We start from the raw sequence: 24,665 nt of genomic DNA, 5'->3' as shown, positions 1-24,665 counted from the left end.
AGTGTTTCACAAGAAAAAATTGAAATTGACAGCAAGACTGAACTAGATTGATCTAGAAAGGCCTACAAGTCCTGGAGCTGCTCTGAATAATGCAAGGCAGAGATGAAGTGTCCATTTACACTGCTAAAAATAAATAGCAGTGCTTTTCCGAGACTATTTTTAGGTTTTGTGAGGCAAGTCGGGTGTGCTTTGAATTGATATTATGGGATTTGTTTTAGTCATAACCTCAGTGTTAATGGGTTTAAAATCATGTGGTCAGGAGCCAAACAGCAACCAGTGTCCACAATGTTCTTATGGTCATAGCAAGCTGTACTGCGGTCATTTTCCTATACTGATATTAGTAATGGTAACTTAACTAAGATGGATAAATACGTGTGTGTGTCTGACTGGAGTTTTTATGTTTTTGCCTTTGCAGAGAATTGAAATGTTAAACAAATTTAGTTATAATTGACCCTGCTGCTCTTTAACATATCAAGCATGAAATGTTTGCTGGCAAGAGATATTCACGAATTTAGTTTTATATTAGGGGTGTCCAAATTAAGGCCCGAGGCCCAAGCAAAAAAAAAAAAAACATTGAGTGAAACCATCAGAGAGTTTAACAGAATGTGTAATAGGAATTAATACACAACAAAACAAATTTAAAAAATGACAATGCATATTTGCTCTCAAACTCCCTTCAGCTTCCTCAACTGCTGTACGTGCGTGATGTGTCAGCAGCTCAGCGGCCACGGTCATTGGTTTATCCTACTCTCACACTACTGTTATTCAATACAATTTATTTTTATGATTTTAGTTTGTATCTCAACATGGCGAGCGTTAAGAAGACAAAGGTCGACAGTGAATGTCGTCAGTTTCAAGACCAGTAGCAAAGTGAACATTTTTTACAGAAAATAAGAAAAATGTGTTTGTTTAATTTGCCAAGAGGCAGTCACGGTTATGAAGGAGTTCAGTGTTAAAAGAAAACGAAGCACGAAGCGCTATATAAGAGGTACACAGGAACAGAGAGGATACAAAAGGCAAAATAGTTGGAGGCAACAACAGATGGAACTCCATCAGTGAGAGGTGAGCGAAATGGAATGGCAACTATGCTTTGCAACAAAGTCTTAGAAGCGGGGGGTCAGGCTGTTTCATTCATCAGGAAGTTCTGTGTGCCAAAGTGATCAAATTAGGAAACGTAATGACGACAGTCGTGAAAACAATCCATTTTATTTGGTTGAGAGCACTTAATCATAGACAATTTAGGAATATCCTCAGTGAAGTGGAAGATGAATATGGTGACGTAATTTATCATTCCGATATACGCTGGCTCAGTCAAGGTTCAGCATTGAAATGCTTTTTTCACTCAAATAGGAAATAGAGCAGTTGTTACGAGAAAAGAGAGAGCTTCTAACAGCCTCATATATCCTGCATGGTTAGTGGACCTTGACTTTAGTTGACATCACTGGGCAACTTATTGTGCTTAATACCAGCCTCCAAGGGAAAAACGCAATTGTTTCACAAATGCACTCAACGGATAAAGCATTAGATTGGTCTTTTAGTGCGACTGACTACTGGACCAACTAATCCACTTCCTGGGGTAGTTTCGACTACTGTTTTGATTGTGTCATGCACGTAAAGATATGCTTTACACAGGCACAGATGAACTGCACTGCAGAGTCAACACCAGCTTCAGTGTGTCTATAATCAGAACTAAGCAGCATCAAATATGGGATTAGTTTCCATTGAGAACAGAACAGGGAGCAAAGCTGCATTAACTACTCCTGGATTTGACTACCAGACTCATCTGGCTCAAATATGAAAACAGCTTTAAAGCACGAGAGTATGGGATCCAATGCTGTATGCATAGTGACACAAATATTATAACTATTATCTATTAACTATTATCAATCACATGTATCTCGTTCCACTGATGAGAATGATATATCTTAAAGTCTTCTGCTTTCCAAAAACACAGAAAATATCAAGTGCAAGGTAAATTAAAATCTGAATTGTGTGTTATTTTACACGTATCTGCCTTCTGAAGTGGCATCAGTGTATAACAGTACTGTTACTACAGTGTTACATCTCAAATAAAATAACTAAATAAAAATAAATTTAACAAATCCCACATAAACAGCACCTCATTGAAAAGGGTTGTGTTTTTCAAGTGCTATTTGAGAAAAAAAATACAGTTAGTTGCCATTCGAGCATACACAGACACGAAATGACTTGCCTCAAAAAAGGATAAAATATGTAAGTGCGTTTTTATAAATAATATCCTGAAGAAATCCCATTTTTCAAATTGAAAGCATGCATCTAGAAAAAGTTTAATTTGTCTGAGCCCCTCACACATTGTCTGCAACACAAAATAATGCTTAGTTCCACAAACTGTCAACTGATGGTCCCTCCTCTTTCCCCCTGGATTGGCTCTCTTACTAGAGAGATTGACAGACGCCACTTAATAGGATTTTTACTTATGTATTAATTGTACTGTCCATAATTCCAGCATTCGTTATGAGAATTGGTTTGTACCAAACCCAATTTCAACATTTAGCAATAGTTTAACCCTAGGTTATTGTAGGGTTATTGATATTTGTAGACACAATAGCTATGCACACATGTAACCTGCTTTGCCTGCCCTTTGAACCTAACTTGGAGGTGTTTCCAGAGTTGTGTTGTTGTGGAAGAGCCACAACTACTTGTGTATGCTGTACAAACGCAATGGTGTTCCTGAATCAACACGGCTCTGTATCTTACATATCACAGTGGGATGGACTTCACTAGCACAGTGTCTAACTCCTCTGCAATGTGTGTACAGAAACTAAAGGATTTGTAGAGCACAGTCAAGGCATTGAATACCAGGGTGCACTTCCATTTACTATGCAGATCTCGAATGTGCAGTTTCCAAAGAAATATAATATCGCAAACATGTGCAGCAGATTCCAAGGAAAATGCCCCTGGCACCGCAGGAAATTCATGATAATGCAAGGCAATAGTGGCTCAGCTGAGGAAGTACAGCCTACTCAATAATTTGTAAATAAAAAAGCTGTATTTATTTATTTATTGATATGTAATATGCAAGAATAAATACATAGCTTTAGCATGGAGGCAGCCCTCCGATCCAAATTCTCCACTCAGTCACCGCAGTACGTTCGGAGGAGGCAGACAATCATTATTATGTTTACAGCTTCTGATTTTTGGTTTTTATTCATTTCATTTTCAGTGCTTATTTTTAGCTATTTTTTCTGTCAAAATATGTATAGTTGTAACTCGACAGTACTTGCACACTTAAGTTGAACCTTCTTTCCTTTGTTGTCTTCCACAACGAAATTAAGTGCAGTGAGGGTTAGCAGTGTTGTAGGTTCCTGGAGTGGAACGTTCCTTTTAGTGGGACTAGCACTTGCCAATTGTGGGCAAAGTTTTATTTTTAGCTCTTTTCTTTTCTTTTCTTTATGAAATCCAGCGCTGGGATTACCATTGTTGGTACCCTAGCGACCGGGCCTGTGTTATTAAATCTGCGTGCCTGTGCAGTGTGTCCACACCCATTACTCTGTGTCTGAGTATTATTCAATGACAACCCACATCTCCAACATTGCCCTGTTACATATGTATAAAGTTAACTTTTACACATGGCAGTGTGTAATAACAGTTAAGTTTATTAGAATGAATTATGATGGGCTACTGTTTTCTTTCCTCTGCTGGCTAGTGGAGAAGAGCCTTGAATTGGGGTAAAATGTTAAGAAGATATGAGAAGTGTTGTCAGTCAGAATAGAATAATATGATTTTTCTGCTGCCGTGGGCTTAAGGGGACCCCAAGCCCTCTGCCTTTTTTCCTGCCTTCCCATTTTGTTTGGCCACCAGCCGCCACTGCCCCGATCATGTCACAGTATACAGCAGTTATCATGCAGTGTAACAAACCAATACTTTCTTTTTCCAGCAGTAAGAGTGCTTTTAGGAGTTTACGGCGTTGTACCGTTGTTCCTTAACAAGATGATTTCTGCTTCATTTGTGTTTCTCTTCCTGTAGGGGTGTCTTGTGAGTACTGTATTAACAAACATACTGCATTTTTAAAATTTATTTGTTGATTGGCAAATAAACTACAAAAGTTAAAAAACTGTAAGGAGAACTATGTTAGTTAAACCAAGATAAGGACCAAGGAGACTTTTTCATGTAAAATGTCTTTAATAACATTAAAATCCAAAATATTTAAACAGAAGAAAAAAAAAACAAAGAAAAAAAAAACAGGCACACCCACATAATACAATAATATAATCATTAAGGCACATCTGGAAAAGAAAAGAACACACTTTTTTTTAGTAAATCATTTAAAACAACATACATCACTTGAGAAAGATGACCCCCTTCTCCCCTAACAGATTTACTGAATGCATCTTAAAATACCCACATTGTATTTACACTATAGCAACATTTGTTACAAGGTTTCGCTGTCAGTGTGGGGACTACAATGTTGTGATACTTGCATTGAAGCAAACATTCATAGAAATAATCCTAACTACACTTAACAGTATAATTACAGTACTAATAAACTACACATAACAAAGGTATGTTAAAAGCAAAACCTTTAGTTTCCTCCCAGACCAGTTCTGACACAAAGATGTAATTACTATAGGGTTAGTATAATTACCGCATAGAAAACATTGTCTTTTCTTCTTCACAGTGTACACAAATATTTTGCATTTGAGAATGGCATTTCTGAATATTATAATTGTTTTTATACACTGACAGAGGCTTTAGCTAAACAGTCTGTCTACTTAGATTTTACAGTATGTTAAATGCAATATCCTGTCATATTCTCGCAAAATGGTGCACACTCATGCACCTCTGTGACATCTGTTAGATAAGGTAAATAATTTAAAAGACAATTCTGAAAAGAGATTCCACTGTTGCCATGAATTAAGCCAGCTCCTAGCATGATATTTCAAATAAAAAAAATGAGAATATGTGGAGTTTGTGCATTCTAATTATAGGCCATCTTTCTCAGTGACGGGTACAGTAATAAAAGCACAACTTGAGATGTCCTGCACTGGTTAAGCCAGAACTGTGTGCCGGACCAGGAGCAGCTTCTGACAGCTACGACTGGAAAGGAACCAGAGCTGCTCCTCTCAGCTGGTGTCTCCACTGGGCAGGGTGTGGGGAGGACTCCTGAGGGGAGGAGGGGCATCATATAATAGGGGGAGAAAGGAGAATAACCACACAGTAAATGCGAAGAACAAGGTGTATCAGCTTGCCACAGTGGTTCTTGTTGGAGAACTCGGTTACATGAGAAAAACGGTTATGTCACTTTTCTGGTTTACACCATTATTCTCAAACACGATCCACTGTCCCATGTCGATATGTTCAATTGCACTAAGCAAGGGGGTTGAGGAGGGGGTAGTTAGTTGGGTCTTGAGGGAACAGCGTTGGAGACGGTGGTGAAAAGGCAGGGAAGCAGAGGGATCACTGGCTTGTCAGTCATTTGAAACCATCCTTGAACTCCATCCTTGTGTTTGTTTTTTTTTCTGGAATTCCCTAATTTTCGAGATGTAAGGCTATTCATATAATCTCAAAACCCTTAAAAGAAGAGGAATCTTGTCATAGATTAATCTTCACATTGTATTGTTTCTATTGGGGCTGATTACAGCTCTCTTAAATGATCTGAAGCTATTGCTCATTGACAGGAATGTTTGTAAATTACAAAATGTAAAATGGTGTCCTCTTCTCACAAACTGTGACGTGTTTTGGAGATCAAAAATCTCACAAAAAAAGCGCTGATAAAAGTAATGGAATATAAGGCAATATAAAATACCATGAAATAACAATAATGCATTACCAACGCTGTTCAAGAGGAACTGTTTTTTTAAGACCTGTTTAGGATTTTAAAGACAACTTAACTTTTTTTGCACAGTTTCCAGTATTGTGCTATTTTGTTTTGGGTCTTTTCTCGCTGTTTTCTCCTATGAGATCCTTTTCCACCCCTGTGACGTCCCATTTCTCTCTAATAACTTGTTTCAGTGGATATCTAAGTACAAGTTATTGTCTTTAACAGAATAATCATTGCTTATTTAACGAGGTAAAAACACAGTGGTTTTGAGGTGAAACACCTCCCACTAATATTTCATGTTATGATTTTCAACTCTTTAGAGAAGCTTATTGGTGAAAATAAAGGAGACATTTATAAAGCAAAGCTTTTAAAAACAATTATAATAATTGGGTTTGGTTGCAGAATTAGTCCATTTGAATTGATGATAAAGACCTGCTTGTGAATCAGTATATCCCTACTGGCCATAAAGGTGAACTGTTTCCCATATATCTTCCTGCTGCGTTATTTTATTTTTATGGTGCATTAAGTGGAGGGAAATGTTGCTCGGCCCGAATGGTTTTTAAAGCACGGTATATGCTATATAATAATTTCCCAGATCAAATGATCCCCTGGAACTCTCCCATTGACTCACATTTGCTCTTTCATAAATATGACATCCTGGGGTTTCCAGGGAATTAGTGCTAGTGTTAGTTTATATTGCTCAGAGACAGAAAGCACTTTGGCTCTTCTGTGACACAGTGAATACATAATGGCATCTAAACCACCACTGTTACCCTTATCATATATATACAGTGGATTTAGCTGCTGTTATTGTATCTGTTACTACCATACATATATTTTAAAATGACAACAATTCACACCTTGTTAAAGTTTGCTTCAGTACATTTGCATGCGTTATCATGCCACACACTTTCCCATGCTTCATGTTTGTATACATGCTTTTAGCATGCATTTACCAGCCATCACTTCTAATTACCACCATTTTACCATAGCAGACATTTATAAGGATACTCCTATTAACATACAACAAAAGTGCTGACAGATGGCAGTGTGTTGGAGGTGTACAGTAAATAGCAGCTTTGACTCCCCAGATAAATGCATTAAAGGCAGACTGGAAAGCATTTCTCAAAATGGATTATTCTCTTACCCAAATATCATTCATGGTATTTGGTTTCCTATTCTTGATTTGTTTCTGTCTTTATCATATCTTTGAAAGTGGAGTTTAAAATATTTAAGCGTGGCAAGTTCATAGCCCCAAGTCTAGCTGCCGAAGACTATTTCAAGTAGCCTTAGTTGAGTTTCCAGCTCGGGAGTTTTGCATCGTCGATGTGAGAATAAAGGTTAGAGAGTTAGGCAACCTATTTTCAAAAGTGTTCTTTGAGATTCAGTGCTCAATGCCTCTTGTTAACAGCAGCAAATAACTCACCAATCATTGTCATCAGGGAAGCGCACACAGGCCTTGCAAGTGAGACTAAATGAAATACATGAGTGTCACTCCCTAGCCGCTAGTCTCACACTGAAGCAGCACATAGCCCCTGCAGGTTCATGAACTACCGTTACTTGGAATGGGCTTCAGCAGCTCGGCTGTGGCTGTGGACCTTGCTGATCGTAAACGTGTTGAAATACATTTCAGTGATGTGATGAAAAACAGATACTGTACAGAGCAAGAATTGAAAACCAGTAACATGAATGAAATTCGGTAAGAGGACACTCCTTCATTTTAAACCTTTTCCATTCTATCTTTAAGAAGCTTGGTGGCACTAACCCTAATCGGATTTGAATGGGAATCACAGTGTTTCACATATGATTTTCTTCTCTGTGCATACTCATGAAAGGAAAAGGCTTATAGCAAGAATTAGATTTTACATGTAGGTGTTTTACAGCGGTAGTCATTTTTTTAAAATTTATTTGGTATAACAAATTTAGCTTTACATTTGCCTTAAAGAGTCTTGTCTGTTGCAAAAATTAAACAGCATGTGACCAATGGCTGGGCATTATCCAAACTACAAGTACTGCTCCCCTTTCTCTGGTGGAGACATTTTTACATTTGTTCTGCAATTTAAAAGAAAAGAAATGTTTAAGTAAGTATACATGTATTAAAACAAATTAGACTACCAGTTACTTAAAACATAACCAAAAGTTATAATACTGATAACTCAACACATTATTTTTAGGCAGTATTTACAGCATACAATATTGTTATCACAATGTCAATTAGACTGTTCGTTACATGTTCAGACATTGTCCATTTATTATTTATCAGAGTCCATATTCTTTCACAGGTTTTGATATTATCAGATGCAGATAGAACATCTATGTGATTTTATACTATAGTGAAGTAATAAGGGTCCAAATTTTGCATCTAGGAAGGAACAAGGAAACGGAAAAATTAAGTGGAACTTGAATAATCTTCAAAAGAGGCAGGGTTTGCTCAGTCAGGAAAACTAGTTTCACTCAACAACTCAGCCCTAGATCAGAAAGAGAAGAGACATTCAGGAGAGGAACGTTAGCAGTAGGAAGACCTTGCCATTGTTTTAGTGGAAGCAGCATCAGGAGACAGTGGAACATGCTGTCAGTCGAGGAAAGCCCTTAGTTTGAAAGAAAGGTTGAAAGGATTAGTTATGTACATGATGGAAGTTTCTGGAAGGGTTGTTGTTACAAACTAGCGGTGGACAAAACTGGCCCTTCTGCCCCACAAGGAAGGGCTTTTGTATATCGAATGATCTTTTTGTTCTTATGTGTAGGGCATTTTTCCATGATACCCAAACTATTGTTAGTTGCTTTGAAAATCAAGAAACAATAATCAAAAATAAATGTGATTGTGTAGACTTTAATAGTTCCTTTGGAAGTTACTAGGATTCCTGGAATGTATCTCAAACCCAGAGAGTATGTAAGAATTCTCTATCAGATTTAAACAAAGAATACCCCTCTCGTAATGAAAGGCAGATTTAAGGCTGTTAGTGCAAACTGTGGTCATGGGCATTAGAATGCAGATTTAGTTCACACTGCTTAAATACATTTAAACATCTCAAATAGGATTCTAAAATAAAGTCAATGGTACCTTTTACACAATAACAACTAAGAAACGTAAAGCTGTAACACGTTCAATAATTTACAATACGTTAAACAACTCTAGTTCAAATACAAGAATCCACAATAATATGTATATAAAGGAAGGATTGCAACATAATATTGATTTAATTTACTAAAACTAAATAGCTGACTAAATAGAGATAGAGAAGATAACATCAGATAACCCAGTCTGGAAAGGACAGCTTCAATGATTGCACGCCTTGAGCGTGGGTCCTGTTTAAACACAACAGCAGTTAGGCTGCATGCTGACTGTACTTGCTTCTGCCAAAGACTGCAGATTGCCCTTGAAGTCTTTTCAGTCCACCAAGAGCCTTGAATAGGACAGTTCACCTCTAAATCTAAAGGCCCATATACTGGGGAGCACAGTGAGACATATAGGGCTCAACAGCTATCTGTTGGACAGCCTGGTCTATGTATAAAATATTTAGAAAACACTAGAAAAGCACTAACTGTAGGGCACCAGATTACATTTAAAATGCAGTCTTGAAGAAACCGTATACTCTATGCACTGCTCTCTGTTCTAATGCATAGCATGCATAGGACACTGGAGTGAATGGCTATGAATGTGTCAGACCCAGACATCTATCTATTCCTGAGCTGCTGGGTAGCTTTGATAGGCAGAAGAGTTCCACATATTTGACTTAGTATTGGATTATATTACTGGTAGCATACACCAACTGCATGTCTAAGACCAGTTAAGACTAATTGAGTTGGATACAATGTATTTTTGTATAATGGTAACATTACATGTTGTATTCACCTTACATGGAAATCAAGCCCTTCAGAAGGAGCTTTCCCCATTATAGTGAAGACACTAGCTGGCATGCTGCTATGCTTGTGTTTCATTTGTCAATTGAAAGCATTGAACTGACTAGATGTTTGTGACATGTATCTAGGCTCAGTAAACCCCAAGCACGATTACCAAACCTACTTTGTATCATCGTACTACAATCCGGATCTAATTTATGTTACCAGTAAGATGCAATAGAGCACCACTCATATCATTTATAATAGTTCTTAAGATGTTATTTAGAATGGTCAAACCAAGAACACACTAAGGTTTTCAGATCTCTGCTGAAACATCAGCTTATTTGATTAGGTTTTTTACATTACAAGTTCTTTATTGTCTCCTTTTCCCCATGGCGTGTACACCACTGTTTATCTGTGCGGCTGCCACCAAGGCTCTGAAATCTGGACGTAGAAATGCAGAACTAAAGCACTTACTTACTATAAACAATAACTGCTTATTCTTAGATAGGATCTCTGTGTTTTTGACAGGGAAAGTAACATTCAAATGATGTGCATGCCTTTTAATTACAGCGCAAGGGCCACTCAATATACTGTATGTGACAAGATGATTGTCATTGATTTTCCAGCAGTAACTTCCAGAATATAAATAATACAGTAAAAAGAAAGCAGGGATGTAATCTAGGGAAAAGGGGACTCGGGAATGTCTTAGTGCATGTCCAGTCTCTATGCTTAGTGTTTGTTGTAGTATTATTTACACGTACTCCCTGGCTGTGGATGGCTGGGATTGCCTGTAATACTGTTGCCCTCTTCTCTCCTCATTAGGACAAGAGCAGCAGAGAAACGACCCTCCCAGCATGGTGAGACTGGCGGCCGCCCACCCAACAAACAGAGCAGAGCCAAACTCATACCTGGAGTGAAGGGACACAAAACAGGAATACAGGAAGGGTCATTCACACTATATTGGAGGTTAGAATCATTACAGTTTTTACATTACCTTGCCCCCCTGTATAATGCTGAAGTCGAGAGCCACGCTATTTGTGTTCCTCCTTATAACAAGAATGAAAGTGCTAGTGGGATGACATTCAGGGGCAACTGGAAGCCCCCTTTAAACTGGTTCTGTGGTACAAAGGGCTGTCTTATGACAGGGAACACTGAATTAACATTGCTCTGAACTGCATGTGTAAAGCTGTAATTCATGAAATTTCAATTGAAAGAGAAATACATAAATAGCCCCTTACCTGGCATTGACAGGTGTGTTTGGGTTAAAGAACTGATGGGAGACTTGTGTTGCATACCAGGACACAGAGATCAGTGTGCACAATCCTGTAGGGCCAACGCAGACACCAGGATTAAAAAGGAATCAATCTATCACAGAACACTGAGAAATGAATTGCACCGGAACATCTCAGAGTTTATACTGCCAACGTGCTGTTTGCATGCTTAGTTACACTTTTTGCCCCACGTGTAAATAGTGTATTTTGTTTCTTTTTAAATAAAGTTTGGTCACATTTCAGTTTGTGCTAGATATGGCATGGCTGGGGGTTGGAACCCCCTTTCTAATGAGACAGGTGTGGAAGGTAGGCAGGTGCTAATTGATTTATCGACGGTCAATTAGCCCTGGCCACATAGTATAAAAAGGAGCTGGAAGCCAGTTCCTTTGTTCTCCAGCTTGGAGGTGAATCAGGAGAATCTTCATGACAGTGTGTTTAGCCACGGTGAGTGGTACCGGGGTCGTAGATACAGGCTAGGGATTAGTTTAGGGGGTTTTAATTGAGTGTCAGGGAGAGGGTTCCTGCAGTGGGACCTCCCTTAAAGTGGGAACAGTGCTCAGACGGTGTTTTGGCCGGACTTTCTTTTATTAGCTGTATTTTTATCCCACTGGGTTTACCCAGTTTTTGTATTTAGTATTTCTATTTACACTCCAATTTGTCTATGTGCCATTGCTCTACCATCGCTGCTACTGTTGCACAGTGAGGTGACTCGGTCCCTGACGTTCTTGCTTCCCTAACCCATGGGAGTGCGAAGGGCTACTTTTCTAAGGATTGTGGGAATGAGACACTTAATGGATGATATGGATAGCACAGCATAAATCTGTGGGGAGCTTGCATACCAAACGGCCAGGCGTGGTGATATTCTTTCAGCTAGTTTTTAAGCAGAGCACTGTACTATTTTCTATAGCTATTGTTTATGATTAACTTTATGGACTAATGGCTGAATAAGAAGTGTGTGCTTTTTTGTTGCTTCAATCTTCCTTGTGGAATTATTTAATTTGCCATAAGCACATATTCCCTGTGCAGTTCTTCCCTGGGTTAATTTATTGCCCAGATAAGCTATATTGGGAACAGGTCTGCGTTACACCTGGTTTCAGGGCAGCGGCATTTAGGTTTTTTGGTACATCTCAGTTATTGAAGACATAAAACTGAGATATAATATAACAGTGTTGCTTAGGGGTAAGTGTAGCCCATTATAAAACTTTACTACAGTAAGTTAGCAGTTTTCCCATGCTTTTCTGATGGTTATACGATACTATTTTAATCCCCGTACCTCTCTGGTAAACCATGCTTTCTTATACTTTGCTATTCTTTTACTACGGCACACTTTTATAAGGGACAATGCTGTGGGGAAGACGATTCAACCACCTGGGGAGGCTGGCTCTAGCCAGGCAGTGCTGGCAGTTGAACTTCTTCCTTTCTGCTTCATTATAATGAACCCCAGTTAAATGAAACAAGTCTACAAGCGTGTTACCTGCAAGCAGGAAGAGGACCCCTCCGGAGACAGCAATCCTGCTCTTCGTGACGGGGTTGTTGTCCCCCACTTTAGTGCACTTCATTCCCACGACACTGACGATGATAGCGAGGAAGCCCATCAGCACGGACACCACCATCAGCGCCCGGCACGTCTGGATATGAACTGGAACAGAGAGCGGCGGCTGCGTTGAACTTGCAAAGCACACAATCACAAGCTCTATTCAGACTCTGAACCACAGAGTGCAGCGGCTGCGTTGAACTTGCAAAGCACACAATCACAAGCTTCAACCATATACAGTTTACATTGTAGTGGTGCTATCTTTACAAGTGGTCTGCCAGGTTATAGGAAGACACTTAGGGGTAGATGTATTAAGATGGGCCAGTCGCAGCGCAAACATACTGCAATTTGCATTTCCGTTGTTTCAATTCACAAAGTACACATTTTGTCGTATGTACTAAGAGAACATTTGTTCATGAAAAGATGTGTTTTGGGTAGGCTACATGTTACAGTATGTAAAAAAACAAATCTGTACAGTAGGCCTATACAGTATAATAATAATAATAATAATAAATAATAATAATAATAATAATAATAATAATAATAATACCTTTATTTTTATATAGCGCCTTTCATAGTGGACCACCCTCGCAAGCACTTTACAGAGGTAGGCTGTGAAGTGAGCATTATATGCAGAGTCACTAACAATAGGACATTGTACATTAGTACTGTAAAAATTAATACCTAGCTCAATTTCTTTTTACTTTAGCCTGTAGGCTACAGGTAACACGAGTAATATTTGAGAACCCCCATTGTCATCTCCACCCCATTTTTGCAAATTTATTCAGGCACGCCCATAATTACATATTCATCTTGTTGAACCGCAAAGAAAACCTGCTGCCGCAAAGCATTCCCTAAAAAGTCACTAACAGCAATGCGCTTGTTTTGGACATTTCACCCTAGACTTTTGACTCGTTTGCAGCTGGTTTGTGACTATTGCGACAGGCATCTACCCCTGAGTTGGTCCCTGTTATCAAAGAGGCTGAGAAATCCTACTCGATCTCAAGTCTCAATGAACACACGCATTTTAATGCTCCTGTGTAATCTGAAATATGGTAGAAATAAAAACATCTATTGCTATATATGTCCGGATACAAAACCTTATATGAAATTGGCATGAAGAACAGTACTAACTCCATCATTGTAAAGGAGGTTGAATGGTGGTGTGAGCTGGACTTCCAGTCATTTTAATATCAAACCTCCCATTACTTTGCCCAAAAACATGAAGATAAGCAAACAGTAATGTGAATAATGGACATGTATAACTATGAAACACTCAGTGGAGGTAATATATCTGTAATGTATATGTAGGCTTGTTCCTGTTCCACATTTATTTTTCAGGGCTCACATGTTATATTTAAGAATGAGGAACCCCCGTCAAGTACGCACGAGCCTCTGAAAAATAAACGATGAAAAGGAGCAAGCCTATGGATAAAAGAAACTGGATAAATTCCAATGACAAACACGGTCATTAGAAATCTGGAAGACATTATTTCATATGAAAATTATAATTCTGGGTATTTTATGTTTAATTGCTGGGAAGTCCTGGAGGGTGGTTCAGATTATTTTTTATTTCAATCCCCTGCTAGCGATGCTCTGGCTCAATACAAGGTTTTGTGTCCTTTCTTGGAATTCCTCTGTAACCCACATGGTTGAGACCAACCCCAGCACTCACACATGCTGTAGGAGTATTGAGGTCTTTCATACAGATGCGATTAGGAGGGTGCTTCACAATGGGACGCTGTGTTCCCTGCTTGCAGAGCCCGTTAAAGGGACAATTCCACAGCAATTCCATTATAAAAGTTTACCATAGTGGAAGCATAGCAAGATACAAGCCCAGTGAAAGCATGGTTTACCAGTGAGGCATGGTAAAGCATATTAAAAAATAACATTGTAAATGCACAGCATAACTATGAGAAAACAATGTGGAACGCTTGGAAAATCTGCACAATCCCTGTGCAAATTTACCATGGTAAACTTTTATAAGGGTTAAGTCAAAACTGTATTGTTTAAATGTATTAAACATTATTTATTTGTGATTGCCCATTGACATCCAAGCACATTGTTAATAATAGGGACTTAATTGTGGGACTACTATTAATTTGTAGAAAATAAATAAATCCCCATATTGTATTACGCACTTTGAATATAGTTTCACAGTTTTTTTTTTTTTAATTGAAATAAATTCAGACAATAGAACAACAATCGTCAAATAACAGGCTTGTCAACTCTTCTGTATTCACCGGGAGTCTCCCGTATTTTGGACCCTTCTCCCAGACATCTCCCGGGACAGATTTTTTCCCGTACTCTACTGTTAAACCCCCTTATGTCAGCAAACCTTTAATATCTACAAAATTCATGGCCGGTGTGTGGTTACTGCAATCCCTGTCTGTACCTAGCAGGGTTTAGGACCCAGGGGAGCCCTGTGGCAGGCATTCATTCAGTGCGGTAGACAAGTTCACATACTTAGCCACTTAAAATGTTTGCCATTGAAGTTTAGTTTCTTTTAGTATTTCTATAGTTATTCATATACAGGAGTTGGGATAACTCACTATTGAATAACTTTTCTAGACTTTTTTTCAGTGTTAAATGAAACCACAAGCTGCCTGACCATAAAACACAACACAAACATGTTGCTACTACCTAACTAAAACATGGCAGCACATGCACATGTAGATTTTGATGAATATGTAAATGACTCAGTACAAGCTGTAGAAAGTTTAGGACATCTGAGAACCGGTTACCCTTCCTGGTACCACTTTAAACTGGAAACAATGAATTCACATTCATGCCGTCAAGCCTGCTACTCCACCTCCTCTGAGCATGTTTCATAGACTGGAAAAAACATCTCCATGATCCAACTCAAAACATACCTGTGGGTGTTTAACATGAGTTTTTTATTTGTTTGTTTATTTGCATTTACAGACAACTTGAAAGTTAATCTGAAAGGGGACATGTATAAATTGTACTGTCACTTAGGATATTTTTCTTGGAAGTACAAACTGTACCAGAAGGTGTCAAGCCAAAAAGGAAACTGAACGGACCGCTGGTAGTGGGTGCTACATGAGACTGTGCCACTCATTATTAGGACAGCAGCAATGTTAAGGATGGATTCTAAGATACTTTTCAGCTATCACTCTATTTGCTAATCCAAATCAGTTGGAAGGAACAGGCCATTTCAGTGAAGAAACAGTAGGTTGCAAGTCCGATGACATCATAGATAAGGACACGATTCTGTCACAGTGATTTTTAGTATATTTCATGAGCAAATTGTGGAGAAAAAAAACAAGAATTCACTGAAATGTCATGGAAAGGCCACCAAATAATGTAGGTTAGGCTACATCAACATACACAAGAGCTTTTAATTAGTTCCCCCAAAACAATACTACAAAGACTATTGCTTTTGACTGCTGGCAAGTTTAAATGTTACTTTGTAGTACAAAACTTAACCCTTTCACACCAACATAAACATTCTTTTTTTCATTTTTTTTTTTTTTACAATACTGTATGATGCAGGTTTTCACACTGCGTAGCGAAACAGACGGGGTCTGAAATAAACTGTGTTCCTATTTCTCTGTCCGCGTTTGGTGTAAATGTACATATATATATACAAAAATCAGAATGTCAAATAATAGTTTTTATTACCGTGTTCATAATGAAACAATATATATTTTTTCTTCAATAATAAGAAGGAGCTGTTTAAATTGGTTTGTTTCTGAGTAGCCTACAAAGCACTGCCCCTTTAAAAAAAAAGAAAAAAAAAAGAATAGAGCACAGAAAGGTCAAGTCACAAGGCAGCACCATGTCCAAGAAGCAGGGCATCACAAAGATCAGAAAAAAAGAGCAGAAACAGATCAGCCTCTCGCTTTACCTACAGCTTGCAGGAAATAAAAAAAGATATTCAAGGGCAAGCTAAAGTATTTTGTTTGGCAATGTTTAGTTTTAGAGAAAGTATTTATTTTCAACAGGCTGCTTGGGTACACTCGTTACATTGTATGAAAAAAAAGCTTCAAGAAATGTCATTAATATCTTTTGAAGATGCAAGCCCACTTTTCTGTTTCAAAAACTAAATTAACAAGCACTGTGTGTATGTGAAGATCACAACCGAGAGTTTATAAATAAATAAATTTATAAAAAAAATTTATAAATGTTGTGTGCTGCATAACCAAACAATACACAGACACTTGCATATATGTATTTTCACTGGATAATATACTGCATCTTAAAGGAGTTAAAGGCAGTGTCTAATCAAGTGTGTTTTTACATCCATTTCCAAGATTTCACAGACTTTTGTTCAAATTCACGAATTTCACGATTTTCACGATTTCCGTGACCTCCGTGGCTTCCATGACAAAATCGTATCCTTATCACAGCTCTCCATGAAGTGCAAGCAAAGCCGACTTGTCAGGGGCTGAGTATGTAAATGCAACGATGACATCATAGTACAAAGAACAATTGTAGTCTATGTATAGAATTGTGTATGCATGACATAGTATAAGGATTGGTGTACGCATGACATCAAAACAAAGCGATGAGCAAACAAACAAAGACTTGTCGGGGGGGGGGGGGGGGGGGGGGGGGGGGGGGGGGGGGGGGTGAGTGTGTAAATGCAATGATGACATCATAGTACAAAGAACAATTGTAGTCTATGTATAGAATTGTGTTTCTTGTACAGTGGAAACAATAGCTATATAGTTCAAATCAGAGCATCTTAGTGAATTTTCAGAAGGACAACAAACTAGACAAACAACAAGTTTGCTGTATGCTAATAGAATCATAGATCAGGATAGTAGTTCAGGTGACAGGTGTTAAATGTGAATTGATATTAATTATTCTGTGTTCAGTTGGATCCACCCTTAAAAAAGTTTCCCATAGTAAAAGAAAAGTGTAATAAAAGCATGGGAAAGTATAGGAAAGCATGGGAAAGCATAGGTAGTGTTCTGCGTTTCTGGTTTATTCAGAATTTTACCAAAACATTACAGGATTTATTTTTTAACTGGACGCCGATTTTTACTGATTTATACCTGATTTTTGTATATTATTCAATATTTCCCAGATACTATTTTCTAGGAAATAAACAATTTTTTGATTAAAATGCTGTTTAATTTTCACTCTGACATTGTAATAAGCAGCCCCACCATGTATCCTAGGATACAGCAGACGTTTAGACGTCAGAGAATCAAATAACATTCAAACGTGGTTCTCTGTCACTTCACAAGCACATTATCACGTGATTATGTTGGCCAGTCAAAGTCTGATTATTGATTGCTGGGCATAGTAACTAGCTTGATCAAAAACCAAATTGAAATACTTATAGTGGATATATATTTTTAGTGGATGAGGAATGGGTAGAAAACATAAATCAGTTTATGAATATTAAAAAGAAAATAAATTTTTTGAAGTATATAAAAATCTAAAATAGCAGAAGTGGGTCAGATGAGGTAGAGAATGCACAGCAATAAAAGAACATACTGAAAAATAAGCAACACATTAAACTAAAACAATTAACTGCACTGAGACAAGCAATCCATTTATGCTGCTTTTACATGCGCTTTAATAAAAAGAGAGCGCAGATTGACTGTGTTAATGAGTTTGTCAGAGCGCTGTGCTTTGCTGGACAGCCACTGTTTATTGCAGAGGTATGTATTGATGACTTTGTATATGACAGTACTGTCCATCAGCTAAAACACTGCCTAACGCCGACAATCTTAATCGTAAATATTTGACAGAAAATCGTGATGCTTTAATTGGTAAACTTATCCAATGCATTGATGGAAATGTCCAGTGCGATTTGTGACGCGTCTCCCGATGGCTTGCACAACCCAGTTCTGTCAAGACGTATAAACCTGGCTTGTTTTGTGCTGATGTCATGTTCATACTGTCTGTAGTACTATTTCTGTCAGCACAGCGATTGCCCACACGTTTGCAAAGTACCAGCTAACTTGGGAAAATGTGGCTTCTGCTTCGTAATACATGCCAGGGACATCAAACTTAATCAGAAACCAGAACTGCTAAGCATCATATTCCACGTGTAAAGTGTGTATACAGAGATTTTTCCCCTGATTTTTACAGATGTTTCAATTAAAAACTATTTTTTTTAACCGATTTTATTTTTTTAAAGATAAAAAACAAAAATGCGGAACACTAAGCCTAGGTAAGCATAGTTAAGCCCATTGAGGCATGGTAAACCATTGTAATTGTAAATGCATACTATAACCATGGGGAAAGTATGGAGAACACTGCAAAATAACCCTGCACATTTACTGTTAATAAAGGTGCACCTAAATGACTTTGTTGCTCCACCAAGGTAGCAATAACACAGCTAATCAGAAACAGGACAGGTGCACCAGGGTTGAAACACAGCTAATCAGAAACAGGACAGGTGAACCAAGGTTGAAACACAGCTAATCAGAAACAGGACAGGTGAACCAGGGTTGAAACACAGCTAATCAGAAACAGGACAGATATATATTATACATATCTACTTTTGTGTATATTATAATATATATATATATATATATACCACACACACCCACACACACACACACACACACACACACACATACACGCACAGTCTATTGTATACTGAAGTAGGAATCTTCTCTACTCTGTGCAACCATTGCTCACAAATCCCCTCCATAACAGACTCTGCCTGAATGCAGCCTTAATCATCTTTCAACTTTCCACTTCATACTCTGTTGAGCATATCCACCATAAAGCCTTTTACTGATCAAAATCCATATGTTAAAAAAACAGAAAAAAGAAGATTCCAGGGTCAGACTGCCACATGTACATCTCATGGTGTGACACATTGCCAGTGTTCAATATAAAAGTGAGTGCTAGTTTGGAAACCAGTCCATTGTTATGGTTCAGTTACATTTCCTGTAGAGAGTTAATCTCGCTTCTGTCTAAATAGCTTTTGCAGGATGATGTGAATGAATATCATTACCTTCAATCAAGTTATGCAAAACCACAGTTAATGTAACACCTCTCACCAATAATTAACTGTAAATAAGGTGTTGAATAATAACCGGCTTATTAGGGTGTCAATCGCTTCTCAAGGCCATTCAAGCTATTAAATCACCACTAAATCAAAAGTCTGAGTTGTTTTGTGTCTGGTGTAGTAACTTTATTGGGTGTGTTTTTCCTTTCTGAAATAGATGGTAGTAAAGTCGTACTGCGCTACCAGTACAGAAAAAGCCACTGTATTAAAATATATATTTGTCAGGTTGTTTGAGTGGGTACCTTTTGAGGGATCATAAACAGGGACTGAACACAGCGCTTCCACTTTCAGCACTGGATGGAGTGCAATAACAACATCCTCTGGTGTTGTGAGAGGAGGAATTCAGGACTGGAAATTGAATGAACTGGTTCTTTTGTGACTGCAGAATATATATATATATACGCTTGCATATGTTGGCATATCTTTTATGTAGCATACACAGGTGCGGAATATTTTATATGTAAATCTAGAATCGCTGTGGATATTTTGAGACATATAAAATACTGCCTCCCTCTTTCTATCCAACATCAGCAACTTCCAATCAGCAAATAAACAAATAAATGTCCATCGCCACACTGGAAGTTTCAGATACTGGCCAATGAGGAGCCTGCTCTACACCTGTGGGATCCTCTGTGCAGCAAGGCAAGGGAGGGTTTAAAGGGATATAGGCAGGGTGTGGGGTTTTCTTTAAAGGTGATGTTTTTCGCAAAGTCTCACATTTAGAAATATAGTTACCGGGTGGTGTGGAAACATTTAAAGTAATATATTTCCACTGAACGCACATCTATATGTGGGATATACAGGATTATTCACTGGACAGATGAAATGAACATATTTATTAATGATAATCACAGAAGTTACAGACACTGTTGATAGTTTTCCGTTTGTCCAGTGTCTTTTGAATCACCCTGTATATGCTAATGCTGAGATCACATTTCTTAATAGTGAAACTTAATAAATGCAACAGCAAATGTTTTGACTAGAAGACTTTTTCAATTTAAAAGGTCAGCACTATAGAGTGTTTATTAGTTATGGATAATCTTAACGGTTATAAAAGGTTATCCAGCTCGTTGTAATGAGCTTGCTGGATAATTCCAACATCGACCCATTTTGGCTGGATAACCAATGTGTGACTTTAACAGTGACATTTTAAGACAGGCAGATAGACAACTATACATGTCGCATGGAATGATTTCATACATGCGAATGTCAAACACCTCACCACTGCTACTCACCATCCAGTGACAGCAGAGAGTCGTACACCTTGCACTGCACCTGCCCTGTACTCTGAGAAGCACAAGACATCCACAGGCCTTCATACAGACCCACCGCGGTGATGATGGCATCGCCAGCGTAGGACGACTGCTTCCACTGGGGCAGGGCTGTGGTGGAGATGATGCCAATCCACCCGCCAAGTGCTAAGAAGTACCCCAGCAGCTGGAAACCAGAGTTGGCCATTTTCTTTCTTTTCGAAGCAGAATGTTGTTCTTTGTGTCTTGGTTCTGATCCTCACAGTTTTGAAAATGTGCTTGGGATTAGCCCCACTAGGAATCCACCTTCCTTCAAGGAAAAAAAGTTCAGCTGCAGAGAAAAGTGGTGATTTGCAAATCCACTTCTCTGCTCTGTTCTGTGTCTTTGTGGTGTTACACTCCGGTTGCTATTTGTTATCTCTTTTCCAGTTTTTTTTTTTTTTTAAAACACCAAAAAATAGCACTGCACCTCTTATTTCCAGAAGGTTTCTAGTCCTTTTTTAAACAACCTGTTGTTAAGCCACTGTCTGTCATTTGGAGAACTTGTTTTTTCCAGTGCAAGGCTGCAAACCAGAGTATTCCCCCTCATTTAGAACCAACCCTAACCATCGACTGGCCCTTTAAGAGGCCCCCTACCTGCAGGTGGGTAGCTTGCTGGAAGGTGCTTAATGTTTGCAGAGGCAGCCTGGATTGGGGAGAAGGCTGTGTAGTGCCTGCATAGCTTCCTTGTCACACTCCAATGGCTCTGGAGGGAACTCAGGGGGCTGAACAGCAATAAAAACTTGCACTGCAAACAAAACAGCCTTGATGTGCTCCACAGCTGCAGAATGCTAAAGAGACGTTTGATTGGCCACCAGCTCTGAAAAGAGACGCCCACTAAAAGAATTAGAAATTCCACACAGCGGAATTATTAAAGAGACTGTATCCAATTTATCATGATGAACCCTTTACTAAACTGGGATGCCAGGAATATTGTAATGAGGGGCACGGCAGGAAGGGGTTCTAGAGGCTTTCAAGTGGGCCTGGGGTATTATAGTGTTACTGTCAAGACAGTGTTAATGTTGTAATAAAACAAAATACCACATAAAAAAAGGTACAGATGCTTGCAATTTATTCTAATATTTATTACCAGAATGTAATCTCAACGTGACCAATGAGAGTCTTCAGTATTAGTAATATTGTCAATTACACATTCATCATGAGCGTCTGGTTTCACAGACCCTAGCTGGCACCAATCTTGAACTATCCAGTGTTACTTTAGGTGTAAGATCGTTCGAGATTAGTGCAATCGAGATTCTGAAACCAGCTGATTGCGTTTGTCTTTCAGATGGGAAAATGGCCTACGAAGTGATACACGTTAAGTAATACATATTTGTTAAACATATGGGGGTCTGTTTGACTCACCAAATGATATTGTCATACTATAGCTGAATCAGTTGTGTGCAGGTGGATATTGTGGCACAGCCATTGTGTGTCTACAAGACCAGTGTGTTGGAAACACCTGAAGTAAATGTTAACAGTGTGTGTTTGTGTCTCATTGACTGTCATCTTCAACTGATCGTGTGGGCAGTGTGGTTTAGGTGCAGGTAACACAAGGTGTTTATGCATTTCTCTAAACAGTGCTGAAACATAATCGTACTCTCGCTAACCTCTTCCATTTATTTAATCATCCCTGGGGTGTTTAGCTCTGCCACTGTTGCTATTTTTCAAAATATTTTTTAAAATTATATTCGATTAAGTTTTTCAATACCATGAATAAATTATAGTGTTTCCAGCAAATTCAAAGTTTACTTTTTACAACCTACACAGGGGTAGAAAGATAACTGCACTCAACACACAGCATAAAGGACTCTTCTACCCACTGGACAAGTGAGTTAACCCACATGTAACAGTTTAATAAAATAAAACAAGACATTGAAAGGACTGAAATGGTTATTTGAGGGTCGTACTTCTTTAAGTTAGCATTGAGAGGGTTACTATACACTCTAAATGAGCTCAGTTTTAAAAACAACACTGCGAGCGCCTAACGTTAGTGCTGACAGCATGCCAAAGCTAAGGCATGTTTTTTGTTTTTCTGAATGCCTCTTCTATGTGCTCCTTTTCAATGGTGATGCTGGAGAAAACTACAGCTTCCATAGTCCCGTACTGCAGCACAGCACTTTCGTTTCAACAGGACAAGCAGTCTGCCCAAGACTGCGAAGAAGTAAAACCTTTTCTGTCCTGATTTGGTCTCTTATTGTCCTTTATTTTGAAAGGACAAGGTCTATAACGTGAGAATTTTGCCTACGGAAGTTGTATCACCTTTAATAGAACGACCACAGGGAATATTTGCAGAAATCTATTGATATCTTTAATTTTCTTGAATTCAAGGCTACTTTTCATCCATTTTTCAATGTGAGCACCTGTTTAAAACAGTACAATCTTTTAATATTTAACACATCTCATGTGCTAAACCACATGCTGAAGACTGACATTGTTTAAAGATTGAAAAATGGATACAAAGTACCAAAAAATTACCTTAAAATTTGTAAAACTGCACAAGTGGGCCTACAAAGGTAATTTTGTTGTATTTTTCTTTTTTTAAATGTCCACAGTAAATATTGTGTTATGTGTTTTATATATTATACATTTTCAAAGTCACGCTTGTCAACACAAAGTTCCATCTTAATATTTGTTTGTCCTAGTGAAGCAGGCTGCCCGAAATTTAAGACACTAACACTAACGATGTCTTCACAGACCCCGGTAAGCACTCTTTTTGGATTCATGTAGGTAAGGTAGTCCAACACTAGTGTTAATCTGGGTCTGTGTTTGAGTTTCACTGAAACGATTAAGCGTATAAGACAACAATCAGGTGTGGCTGACACAGTGACTAAATCCTACTTATTTATGCTCTGCTTGCCTTGTTACAATAAATATTGTGTCTCAATGACAAGTAGAACAAAAAGCAAGTCTCATGAACTGAGCGTACTGTAAATCAATCCACACCCCTGACCTGAGGAAAGACATTTTAATGGCCATGAAACACTGAAACCAATGGAGATTTAAAAACAACAAGCTGCCTGAAATCTTGGTATCACCATGGAAACATTAGAGTTGAGGCATAGCTAGGGGTTAAACGTTCTCCTTAAACTGTTTTACTGAGGTTTAAACCTGAAAACGAGTCACCAAAAAAGGCTGGCCTACGAGCTCAATTGCAACAGAGCAATTTAGACCACAAGGTGTCAAGAGGCTTTTTCAACTTCAAAGTATAGTCCTAATTTAAACCAATTTTTCAGCTTAATCTAGAGCATGAAGCAGCAGGTTTAACTGGGTTTTCTACTTCTGAAGGGACAACATTTCTATCTAGAAAGATACTCACTGGTATATAAATAGATTATACGTATATAAAAAATGAAGTTTAAAAAATGGTTGATATAAATAACTATTGTTTAATTGGTTTTATGAACAATAGATACTGCGCTCACTGTTCCTTTATTATTTCAACCAATGGCGAGTGGTGGTCAAAAAAGGGTCCCCTTAAGCCCTCAGCAGCAGAATAATTTAATTATTCTGTTCTGACTGGCACTTTTCATGTCTTCTTAACATGTTGCCCCAATTCAAAGTTGTTAAACGCATTTTCTCCACCAGCCAGCAGAAAAAAGAAAACTGTAGTCTGCCATAATTTATTATAATAAATGTAATTGTTACACACTGCCAACATATGCTTAAAATACAACATTAATATAGCATTTAGATTTCAAGACCACGCCACTATAACATACTTTGCAGAAAATATTTTCTTAACAAAGTTGTTAAAGCAGGTGAAAGTCAGACAAAAATCAAGCACACCCTATCGACTTCATTTGTTAAACTTAATAAATGGCCAACAAAATAATTAGATACCCTTCTGTACATACAAAACGTATCTATTTAATACAAAAGAAGCAATTCAGACTGACTTCAGTTCTGGAACCAGGGTTCAGTT

The 24,665-nt window shown here is 38.2% G+C and overlaps 1 protein-coding gene across 3 annotated transcripts; it reads right to left on the bottom strand.

The window, feature by feature from the left end:
* Positions 1 to 4,241: 4,241 nt before the first annotated feature.
* On the bottom strand, positions 4,242 to 21,502 carry LOC121329060 (claudin-19-like). 3 transcript variants are annotated; one of them, XM_041274350.1, is made up of 5 exons: positions 20,687 to 21,501; positions 12,389 to 12,553; positions 10,882 to 10,966; positions 10,405 to 10,551; positions 4,242 to 5,142 (listed from the first exon to the last, which is right to left on the bottom strand). In XM_041274350.1, exons 1-5 carry the CDS (start codon positions 20,907 to 20,909, stop codon positions 5,103 to 5,105), a joined length of 660 nt encoding a protein of 219 aa, XP_041130284.1. In that variant the 5' UTR covers positions 20,910 to 21,501; the 3' UTR covers positions 4,242 to 5,102. The 3 variants fall into 3 exon arrangements, with proteins under 3 accessions (XP_041130284.1, XP_041130285.1, XP_041130283.1); XM_041274351.1 differs by lacking the exon at positions 4,242 to 5,142 and adding an exon at positions 5,501 to 8,268 and having other exon boundaries at positions 20,687 to 21,502; XM_041274349.1 differs by lacking the exon at positions 4,242 to 5,142 and adding an exon at positions 5,501 to 7,852 and having other exon boundaries at positions 20,687 to 21,502.
* Positions 21,503 to 24,665: the final 3,163 nt, after the last annotated feature.

This window comes from Polyodon spathula, chromosome 16 (genome assembly GCF_017654505.1).
Source record: "Polyodon spathula isolate WHYD16114869_AA chromosome 16, ASM1765450v1, whole genome shotgun sequence".
Taxonomy (NCBI): Eukaryota; Metazoa; Chordata; class Actinopteri; order Acipenseriformes; family Polyodontidae; genus Polyodon; species Polyodon spathula.
This window is presented reverse-complemented; position numbering and strand designations above follow the sequence as displayed.

Excerpts from the sequence above, each read along its gene's own strand:
- LOC121329060 (XM_041274349.1), bottom strand. The coding sequence starts at position 20,909 with ATGGCCAACTCTGGTTTCCAGCTGCTGGGGTACTTCTTAGCACTTGGC. Across the intron at positions 12,554-20,686 it reads CTCTCTGCTGTCACTGGATG|TTCATATCCAGACGTGCCGG; the intron begins GTGAGTAGCAGT and ends TCTCTGTTCCAG. Across the intron at positions 7,853-10,404 it reads CAGCCATCCACAGCCAGGGA|AACAAATGTAAAAATGTCTC; the intron begins GTACGTGTAAAT and ends TTTAAATTGCAG.